Source organism: Thermobia domestica, chromosome 5 (assembly GCF_964235325.1).
Source record: "Thermobia domestica chromosome 5, izTheDome1.hap1.1, whole genome shotgun sequence".
NCBI lineage: Eukaryota > Metazoa > Arthropoda > Insecta > Zygentoma > Lepismatidae > Thermobia > Thermobia domestica.
Genome location: NC_137458.1, coordinates 18222358 through 18234512, shown reverse-complemented (window position 1 = coordinate 18234512; position 12155 = coordinate 18222358). Strand labels below are relative to the sequence as shown.

The window sequence follows — 12155 nt, the reverse complement described above, 5'->3', positions numbered from 1 at the left end:
TTTCGTATGCCTTCGCAGATCTTTTGGCTTTTATTTGAGGTAGTTTTCTGTTCTGCACTCGCTTTTGTTTATTTCGGTACGACTATGAGTTTGCGGTGAATATTTGGACGTTACAACTCTTGCAAGTATAAAAGTATTTTTCGAATAAATCACATTCCATTTTAAGTCCTAATAACTTATATCTTTGAAGTGATTGGAGTTGGAGTGATCGTAAACGTTTCCATTGTTAAGAGTCTAAATATGCAAACCCGCTTAACATGTGGTTTTACTTTCGTGAAATGTGATACCAAAAAATAGTGTAAAAGTAATAGTACCTACAATAAAGCAAAAAGTACGTTGTAAGTTATTTCGCTAAATGCTTCATCAAAGGAAGGAAGAGGACAAAAGTGCTTGTAAAACAGCCAGGTGGACCTTGTTTTGGAACGTAGGTTACGTGATAGTGTTATCAAGGTGATAATACAAAGAGTGTAGTTTAGAATTACAATACTAATGGGATGTATAGGTCGGTAAAAGTGCAGAAAAGCAAATGGTGAGGGAACTTTTTTTTCCTACTTCAAGAGCTAAGCTGACGGATGATACAAATATCAACTTTAAATTTAGTACGCGTTACTACATTTATTTACTTATTTAATTGTCGAAATTTTCAACCATGACCAACAGCAGCGATCAGTCTTAAAGTATTAGCTGCTGTTTTTAATCACATCTCGCGCCGTCAATCATTTGAGAAATAACCGGCAACTGCCTTAAATAAAAATATAATTACCTCAGTGGATGGTTCTCAACAACTATCTGGCCAGGGCCGGAATCCCGGCCGGGACCTCACCCTCAACTTCGTTTTTTAATATTTTTTTTAATCCTTATGTAAGTATCTACAACTTAACAAAAAGAACCACGATATTCTGGCCTACATCAGATGCACATTACTGAATATTTCCACAGGCGTCAGAAAGATAAGTAGATCTTACTACATCCAGAAGGCTCCCAATACCTTACGGGCTCCTTCCCGAAGGTTAGTGCGATGTACAAAAGAAATAGCGTTTAGAAAACATGGCACATCCGTCATTTCTCGTTCAATTAGGATGATCATTATAGCCTGAATTTACAATAGAGCAAACTGAATGGGGCCCCTTTTCTACATTACAGTAGTTGAATTTATATTATTAGTAGGGCTACGATAATTATACATTTTGCATATAAATATTTCGTTTTTAAGCATAATTGCATATGTGATCAGGAAATATCTAATAGATATGGGAAAACTATTGTTTTGTTTCGTATCCTGAACACGAAAAATGTGGTTTTTGAAATAATTTACTTGTGTCTTCGGTTATTGATGTTGCTACTACAACTAAACGCTAAATTTGTCGAACTAAAATAATTATTGTCTGTCCGTCTTGAAAGTAGTAGAAATTAAATGACTTTGTGGGAAAAACAATGAGTTATCATGTTAGTTTTTTTGTTGACTGACCTCATTAACAACTATTGACTCTGTAGTTTGTATTCCATAAACAAAACACGGGATATTTTCGCGTTCCGGCAAACGTTTTCGGGACACCGGAACAGAACTCTGAGAAAGGGACGATCCCCTATTTTACAGGATGTGTACGACTTCTACCATGGGGCCCCTAAACTGCTCTTCTAGCCGGGACTCCAGGAAGCCCAGTCCAAAACTGGTAACAAATGTAGCTATTTAAATCTTGGATGTTTAAAATAATATTAAATAAAAATATTACAGTCTGTGAGCAACACACAATCTTTTAACTAAAATATTCATAGGTAACAGTTTCACCAACTACCTGAAAAACTTTGTATTGATAAATAAAGGAAATAACCCATTTTTAACGCACTAATTCCTCTATAGTGTGAATCCAATGACCAAGTAGTGTATTTTTTTCACTTTTTGTGTATCATTAAAAACCTTTGGCTTTATGAGACACATTATATGTTGATCACATATAATGTGTCTGATGACGTCGAAGGTTTAGTTACTTGACGGGACATTCACACATCGATATTTTAATTAAAATGTTTTGCTTTGTTCAGAGACTGTGCGTTATTTCTATTTTGAATTGCTAAACAAAGCTAACATAAACCAGATGACTAAAGCTAATACTCTACAATCCACCTGAATAATTACATAGCGATATGCAGGAAGAAGGGACCGGTTATTTTATAAGAGGCTTCTCAAAGTATGATTGACGCCAGGAGGTGGAATTAGAAACAGCAGTTGATGTTTTTAAAAAGTGGTCGCTGGTAATGATGTGGTGGAAGTGCCATTAATTTTTTTTTCCAATTAAATAAATAAATATGGAGGCACGGTGGCTCAGTGGTACACTGCTTACCTCTGGTGCGTGGAATCCATGCTTCGAGCCGCGGCCAAGTAAGTTTATGGTGGACAACATCGTCCCTGTGAGTTTTCTCGGGTTTCCTTGTGAGTGATATGTAAGTGGGATACACCCGTTTCCTCCCACTTTCCTATTCCACCAATTCTTCCATCAGCATTCACTTGCCTTAATCATCGTCCCTCTTAGTCTGAAGGGCATAATCAATGGGACGTTAAACTGAAATATTTCATTTTTAAATAAATAAATATATTGATGCGTACCAAAGTTAATTTTTCCCTCTTCATTCATTATTTTTTCACTCCCCTGTATTCTTATCGATTCACCTATCCCATCATTAAACTGTTTCTGCTTTCAACATGGCCTTGCATTCCAACACGGCGCCCACAAACTTTCCACATTTGTTTTTCTGTTCTTTAATTTTTTTCTTTCCTACTTTTTTTTTTTTTTTTACCCCCCTTCTATCTGATGAAGCCTCTTGCGAAAGTACTTAATGTACTGTTAAATTAAATAGATGAATAACCCTCGGAACCCCAAGATAATTTTATCCCACAATGCCCATATCGGATCGTTCTTTGCGTGTGTGTATTTCTCACAACAAATCAAGTATCTCATTCAATAAATAAGATTTTTGATATTCTGTCCTTGTTTTATTTCATTAGAACCTAACGTTTCAAAGACATCTGACTTGACTGCGTTTTCATGGGAGTTATACTAATTGAGAAAACATTAATTGATAACAAAAAGGCTATCATCCAGATGTTCTCTAAATTAGTACAACTTCGATGACACAGGCATTCAGATGTCTTTGAAACATTAGGTTCTAATAAAATGAAACACTAATGGAATTTCAAAAATGTTGTTTATTGAGGTACAAACATCTCCGTGAAAATTAATGTGGAATATATGTATATTGCAATATTCCCTCATATTTGTAAACAACAACATGTAGTTTTTTACGAGGATTATCAAGTAGCCGACAGAAGTCACTTACGAAGTACGAAGTAAGACACGAAGAGCCACGAAGGACCCCTACAACCTTTCCACAGGCTCGCCTCCAAAATCTGCTATAAAACACGACGTTCAGGGACAGAAAACATCAGTTTTAGCTGATCATTTTTACCTCTCTCTTCGCGCAGCTCTAAACAAGAGGTTCCTATCCTATCTCCGCACTGCACTGGGCAGGAGATACTACTTACCTCCGCTCCGCTACAGGCAAGAGATTCCTTTCGTTTCCGAGCTATACTGGGCAAGAAACACCAATCCACCTCCGTGCTGCTACGGGCAGGAAGATCTCGTTTTCGCGTTGCAGGAGACACCAGGAAACACCCCCCCCCCCCTTCCTTCTGCGCTACTACAGGCAAGAGGTCTAATGCCTTATAGAGAAAAACTATTACTTAAAAAATGCTACTTATTTATAACAAAGTGCACAAAAACTTGTATAAACTTTTTGTAATAAAAAGGTGAGGAGAAAAACCAATCCGTGTACCGTCTCTACCTTACATTACAATATATTAGATGTATTCATATGACGCGGGATTTTTCAAAACTGAAACATGTGGTTAGTTTCTTAAACGAATATATATATATATATATTCAGAATATTGTCCGTCGTTAACTTCTACCTTTGCCCATCGTTCAATTAAATTACGGATTCCTCGTTGGACGAATTCCTCATCTTTTGAGACAATCTATCCATAAGGCTAATTTTTTAAGTCTTCATAAGAATTGAAGCGCTGCTGCATTGAACGAGTCAATTGATAGCAGAAGAGGTTATGTCTGATGAATACACAAGGTGAGGTAAAACATCTTAGCCCAACGCTTCCCACGTTCCCCGGACATGGTTAGCAACATTTATTCAAGCATTGTCATGAAAGAACACTATTCTGCCGTATCAATTAGCCTATTGCGTACTGTTTTCCTTTAAAACTCGGTCCAAATAGAGTAGTTGTTGCCGGTAACGGTCTGTAGTTATTGTTTGACCAGGTTTCAACAGCTCGAAGTACGAAACACTCTTCTGATCCCTCTAGATGTAAAGTAAAGCCTTCCTATAGATAATTCGTTTTGCTTGAGATGTTGACCGGATCAATCCATAATCTTTTGCGTTTTGGATTGTCAAAATCGCAATCATCGCCAGTAACAACTTGATAAAAAAAAAAAAAAAAAGTTTTTATCTAGCAATCAAAATTTGGCAAATTGTTTTTCGTCTTCACCCATTTTCCTTCGTTTTGGATCTTTCCTAAGGCATTTAGACGTCTGGAAACAGTTGCTTGGTTAACTTGTAATGCTTCTTCAAGGTGGATCACCACCCGGAAGTCAGTACATATTTTAGCCCATTCCCTTAATTATTGCGCAATGAAACGTTACATATTATAATTATTGTACTATAAGATAGAGTTATGTTTGAGCTATAATACAAGACACTGATTCATTTGGTTGCGTCTTCTGACGTCGAAAAAGGTAACAAATAAAAGAAAATATTAGATTCGTTTTACAATGAGCACACAAGACGGCACTTGCTGTTAGATTTTACTAGAGGTGCTCAGTTTTATGAAATGTTTATTTGTATGTATAAAGTATTTTAAAGTAACGATCTTATTATGAAATAGATATATTGTGTGACCGTTTTTCGTGTTATGTTGCACATTTTACTTAAATATTAATTTACATTTAAGGAAATAAATTTTGAGAAGAAACTTGCACAGAACGCCATAATGCGTTGTTGCCAAATGTCTACGTTTAATTTCTGGATTCTAGCTTTGCAGTTCGAGAAGCGGAACTTAGCTGTGAATTGCGGTAAGGATCGAAAACTAATTTCTCCAGTAAGTATCCACGCAGAATTCCATGATTACTTCCTTTATTATCGGGCACCAGTAAACACTCGACACTACCTGGCAACGCTGCACTATTCAAGCAGTGTTTAGCATAGCACCGAGGACACCTAGTGATCCACCTTCAAGCTGTTTTGTTTGAAATGAATCTTCATCCAGCAAGGCTTGCCAATCAACGTCTTCGAACTTCTTCGGAAGTTTTCGAAGTTCTTTGTCGTCAACACTGAAATCGCCATTTTTGAATCGTGTAAATCATCGTTTAAACGTGCTGACTGCTTAAACATGATTATGTGCGTTTGTTGTAATCTTCCACAAATATACAATGGGTTTCCGAAGAACTTTTCTTTTCTTTTTTTTTTCTTTTTCTTTTAATTTTTTTTAAAGTTAAATTAAACTTCGAGAATGACATTTGTCCGGAACAAAAGTGGGCAATTTTCATGGCGAAAAGAAGACGCTTTTAATATCGTGATAGAATGACGTATTAGTGTGTTTTAAAGTTGACACATGTGCGTCTTAAATATCGGTGTTGCCACATTAAACACAATGCACGTGTAAGAAATAACGCCATCTAATGGCAATCTCACAAGTCATATGCATACATCTAATATATATATATATATATATATATATATATATATATATATATATATATATATATATATATATATATATATATATATATGAAATACTTGTTCAAATTCAAGTTATTGTAAAGTATGTGTGTATTTATTTTACAAATAGATATTGTAAAATATATCGTATAATAACATCGTATTCATTGGCCCGGCTGTACTAAAAGTAAAGTTCTCATTTATTGTTATTACTCTCACATCTAAAGCACACTGTAAGCGTAACTGACTGAAGGCATGTGCAAGGATTGCTTTTACTGGTGTTTCACTTACCTGCACAATTGAGAAATTGTAAAGTGAGTTCCTTTTGAGAAGAATCATGGGATCATTTGAACAGGAAACAACTTGTTCTTTCAATATAAAATGAAATTTAGAAATAGATAGCAGAATACCCGTTCTTTGTACGGGAGAATACTTTCATTTTGGATCTAAAATACTAATAGGGGATGAATTTGGATTTAAACGGCATCGAAAGTGTCACTGTTCATTCAGTGACCCCGAAAACTGTGGACTTGACACTAATATCGGCCATTTTCGATCATTTTTATATATTCCCCCTCTTCCATAGCCCTAAGTTGCGGAGCTGTATTTGGATATAAACGGCATCAGGATTGTCACTATTCATCTCAGCGACCCAGAATACTATGGATTCGTCACTAATATCGGTTACTTTCGATCGCTTTTATATATTCTCCCCCTTCCACATCCCCAAGTTGCGGGGTTGTAATTGGATTTAAACGGCATCGGAAGTGTCACTGTTCATTTCAGCGACCTTGAAAACTACGGATTCGGCAGTAATATCGATCATTTTCGATGGTTTTTATATATTTCGCCCCTCCACCTCCCCTATTGCACCGTCAAAGTGAAATGATAAAAACCATCCCAGGCCCGAACCTCATCTATGTTGAAAATTTGATAGAGATCGGTTGGGTGGTGCAAGAGTTATTAAGTCACAAACGTAGTCGCTTTCATTTTTATTTATATATATTTCGAATGAATAGGAGAAAATTACAAGGGATGGATTTTTTTTTTCAAAAACCATTATTTCGAAAAAAAAATGCGTACATAAGTACCTCATCTAATCGTATAGATAGTTTTCAGTAGATGTACTGATCATAATGCCATTGTGACGTGGACAAATAGCCTCGATGCTGACGTCCTCATTAAATCTTAACCAATCAATCAATGATCATAATGGCCGTTACAGAAATTTGATATCTCAAGCCGTTCTGAAGATGTAGTAAACACTGGTAAAGTTTGCAACACTGCTCAAAGTTATATAATTCCGATAACTTGTGGGAAGAAGTTATATAGTTCCGATTCTTTCCGTGCGAAGAACGGGTGTTTTAGCTGGTGATTAATGAACAAAAAATTGAATTTTATATTGCATGGGTCAATCAGGCTCGATATTGGCATTCGAATTGATAATTATTTAACAGTTTCCGAATCTCCTTTTTCATTTACTGAGCCTTAACATTTAATGCATTACTAACTATACTGTTTCGATGTTCCGTGACATCTTTCTCATCAGATGCAATCCATGTCACTTTTCAAAATTTCCTCTTAAACTATTTTGTTAATATAATGCAAATTAAAAATCTTTACAAAGGGGCTGTTAGAGAAGTGACTAAAGTTTTCACACTAGTTTAAAGTTACTTTAGTTTTCATAAAATCTTCTGAAGAAATTTTTCACAGAAATTACACTTTGAAAAGAAGAGGATTGTAGTGAAAGAAATTTATATGATCGCGTTAACAAAATAGTTCAAGATAAAATTCTGACAAGTGAGGTTGGGTTGCACGTGGGCCTTCAGATGCGCTGAGGAAGGTGTCAAGGAACACCGAAACAGTAAAATGTTAGAAGCAGTAAATAAAAGAGGAGGTTTGCAAATTGTATAATAGATGAAGTGTGAAAACACAACGTATTTTCAGATTATGCTGCTAGATACAGATTAATAATGATACTGTGTTAGAGAACTAAATTTTCAAGAACCAACAAATGCAGATGTAGGGGCCGCGGTGGTTCAGTGGTAGAGCGTTCACTTCTGGTGCATGGAGTTCTTGGTAAGTAAGCTTTGTGGTGGACAAACACCGTGTGCGTGGGTTTTCTCGGGGTTCTCTCGCTTTCTCCCACTTTCTTCATTCCACCATTTCATTCATTTATGCAAGACAAAATGTCATTTCTATTAAGTCTAGTAAAAAATGCATATTTAGATACTGTCCCAAGTGATCCGACTAATATATCTGTTTCTTTGTAGGTTGTTTTAAGTGTGCAAAGGAGGATGAGAACTGTCCAATACACAACCCTGTGCAAATTATAGAAAACTTGGAGGTAAAGAAACACTTTTTTATATTAAAAGAGCAACTATGGTTATGTGTGGTGCGTTAATGGGTATTATATTTCCATAATAGTTCGCTAACTCCACTGTTCGCTTATTCATGTAGACATATTCTCTTTATTTATTCCTTGAGACGCTTCTTAATTTATGGTTCTCTTCTCTTTCGAGAAAAAGGATGACTTCTGCATTTAAGGTCGAAATGAGTTAGATTACTATGCTTCTTTTCATCTGAGAATTGGAAAACTGTGCAAAGAACGATTTATGATAACTATAAAATATCCGCTTTTTAAAACAGTTAGGGTGTAATAGAAATAATGGCGAAGAAAAGAAGGATATTGAATGAAAGAATTGAATTTTTCCTGACGATGTTATTTTTGTAAGTCTTCTCGGACTCTCAACCAGATAAAGGTATTGATATCCGACGTTTCGAATGCAGACATTGCATTCATCTTTAGAGATTGTAATGAAGAAATCAGAGATGTGAGCATGTGTATATATGGTGACTACTTAGGTGCAGAGCTAAGAACGGGAGCTTGTAATTGGCTGAGGAAAATGTTGGCTTCTGATTGGCTGAAGGATACTGGCTTCTGATTGGCTGTTGTTGAGGCTGCGAGAAATAGCTTTGTTGAATGTCTTTTTTGTTCCTGAAAAGGGCCGGCCAGGTAGGCCTGGGGCTGAGTTCTCATAGCCGCAACAACAATCAATCAGGAGCCAGCATCCTTCAGCCAGTCAGAAGCCAACATTTCCCTCAACCAATCAGAACCCAACATTTCCCTCAGCCAATCACAAGACCCCGTTCATAGCTCTTTCCCTAAGTAGTCACCATATATACATGAACGAAAACCGGGACAAACAGGCGTCCCGAAAGCCTTTTTCGGGACAGTTAATTGTTTCATTGAAAACCGGGACGTCTGGAAACACTACTCACAAGCCAAGACCATGGACCCACGAAGGACTTATTTCATACTGAACCACACAGTCCTTAGGAAAACCCTACTTGGTAAATCTTTGTAAAGTAAGGTACGAATGAATGAATTTCACTTATTTCCTTTAAGTATTTTTGGCTGAACGGAAAGAAAGCCGACTTAAATTTGCACCTGTACAAGGATCCTTATGATGCCCTTAACACGCACTTTAAAATACATCATTTAAAAAGCTACTTATCTGCAACATAGTGATTGCGTCTGTAATTATCCTCTAAAGATATAAATATTTTTCTCTTTTTTTAAGAAAAAGAATAAAATGAGTTGAGTTTCTATTTTTTGACCCAGGACTCCGTGATTAAGAGGACCGCAAAAATTTTAAAAATTACTGAAAATATTTTCACCATAAAAGTTTAAAATGGATGACATGAGTCTCTCCTATATAATTCATAGGCCCTTTTGAGAGAGGACCCATCATAAAAGTTTTGATGGGCCCTTTATATTTTTTTTTCGATTCAGGGCCCCCCAATGGTCTAATCTGGTCCTGTATATTTCTATATGAAAAACAACGGTGCTGTAAAATGTAAATTATTACTTAATAGTTTCAAGTTATGGCAATATTTGAAATTTCAATAAAGCTGAATACTTCAATATTAACAAAATTATAAAGCAGAGTGGGAAACCAGGAACCTTTCAAAAGTTGAAATATGAAAAATGTGAAAAACTGTTTTCGAAACATCATGGTCTGGGATTAGTTGACTGTAACTATTACTGGTATAACGAAATACTTTAGTTTGCATAATATTTACCTGTACCGTGGGCAAAAAGTGTTCATACATATGTAATATACTTAGTAGAATGTTCATTTTAAATTAACAGAAAAGAAGAATGTTTTTAATATCTGTAAGAGAGATTATTATGGGATAGTTTCAACTACGTACATGTTATGTGTTGACCTAGTCAAGTGAATTTTTGTATTTTACGATCTTAAAAGGAATATTAAGACATATCAAGCAATAAAGGTGAGACTAATAATCTTTAATTATCTGAGTTGATTTTTGCATTGAGAAAAGTAATTATCGCTTTGTAATTTATATGTTACAAAACGAACCAGGTTGACGACGATTATCTATAGAGTCGTTATAAAAATTTGGTGCCGAAACCCGGGACTTTTGAAAATTCAGTTCCCGAAGAAGGAAAGTAGGGCTGAATTTACTTGGATATTACCATTTATGAATACGAACTTAACCGTATTACGAAGCGGTAAGGTCATCAAAAGAAAAATGGATAGTGAAATAGTGCAACAGGAATCTAATACCAGTAATCCAGATGAAATTAGTGCAACGCCAAGTTTGTCATCTGAAGATCGACTTTTGTTAGCTGTGCAGCGACAAATTATGCAAATGACGACTGAGATAAAACAAACCATGGAACAGAAGCTCATTGAATCTAACGCAAACATGGAACAAAAGTTCTATGAAGCTAACCAGACCATGGAACAAAAGTTCTATGAAGCTAACCAGACCATGGAACAGAAGATAGAATTGAAATTCAACGAAGCTAGCAAGCAGTATGAGGAATTAAGTAAACGAATAGAACGGATAGAACTGAAATCAGACGATACGAAACAAACAATCGTCCAAGTGATGAACGACATATCCTCGCAGTTTGAAGAGAAGTTAAAAAGGTTAGCCGATGAATGTCAAAAAAAGCACGATCATCAAAATCATGAAATCTGTGCTGTAAAAAAGGATTTAACGTCAATAGAATCTTCCGTTAAGCATCAAAAGATCCAGTTGGCTACTATGCAGGAAGAAATTAAAATGTTACAGGCTAGAGATAACATCTATTGCAATAATCAGGGCAGTGATCGCTTCGAGTTTCCCCGATCACCGGATATAAATACGCCTTCGCCGGAATCTGAGGAGGATATTGTATTAGAGGAAAATTGCCCGAAGATCACTGATGAACAAAATATAAATGGTATCATGACACAGCACGCTACGGACCGGAACAATCACACCACAAGAACAAGGAGTGAGAAAAGAAAGGTTAAGTTAAGTGTCAAGATGAGCGAAATCAAAGCCATGAGTAAATTTAGTGGTAAGTGCAATGAAAATGCTAGTTCTTTCCTAGAGAAGTTCCAAGACGAATGTAATATAATGTCTATCGACCGATCACAATACATGAAATTAATACCCCATGTATTACTCCCACCTTGTTCCTTATGGTTTAAGGCAATACGTGATTATATTAGTACATATGAGGAATTTAAAGCGGCATTGATCGCGAATTATGAAAATGACTTTTTGCTGGCAAACAGAGATGCCACTCTTAGAAATCAACATTTCAATCCTCGATTGCACAAATCTATTGTAGAGTTTGTTGTAAATGTCTATAATGAATTAAAGGTTGTTAATCCCTTGCAATCGGAATCAAGAATAATTGCATCGATTCGCAATTTGCTTCCATTTAAATTACAGCAGATCTTATTTTCCACACAGTGTATGAGTTTCAGTCATTTATTAATGCTTGTACAATGCTACGAAACTCAATATCATGCTATGAATTTAACACAACCAGGAATGGGTAAAAATAAGAATAATTCAGATCATTTGGTCCCTGTTCGGAATTTGAATATCCGAAGTGTGAATAATAATGAACCGAACTTAGGACGAATATACTCTAGCAATCAAAATGAACAAAATAGACAAGGTTATGTAGGGAATCCGCCTAACCTAAGCAACCGAAGTAGACACAAAATTAATAGAAATACATATCGAAATCCTAGAAATACTACCAATCCTATGTATAGATATAATCATTGTTCACGAGATGGTACTTCGTATCCAAATTCAAATCACGATGAAAGACCTGTACAACCTAATGTAGAACCTAACCACGATTGTGCGGTACAATGCACTTTATTAGATTCATATGCCAGTGCGAATGTAACATGATTACCGTTAAAGAAATTAGGTTACATCCATGTTGATTATAGATTCTTGTGAATTTTCGTTTTAAAGTTTGTGTTAATATTAATAATGAAAACGATGGTTATAAATATTTGAAATGCATCTAGTTAAAGAGTTAG

General features: G+C 35.7%; 1 protein-coding gene across 3 annotated transcripts in view; it reads left to right on the top strand.

Moving 5' to 3' along the window:
- LOC145685759 (uncharacterized) overlaps positions 1–12155 on the top strand; it is a 115855-nt gene that overhangs the window by 68903 nt on the left and 34797 nt on the right. For all 3 annotated transcript variants that reach the window (XM_081758265.1, XM_081758267.1, XM_081758266.1), the window contains one exon: positions 8058–8131. In XM_081758265.1, coding sequence (XP_081614391.1) covers positions 8058–8131 — 74 coding nt within the window. The remainder of the gene's footprint in view (positions 1–8057; positions 8132–12155) is intronic.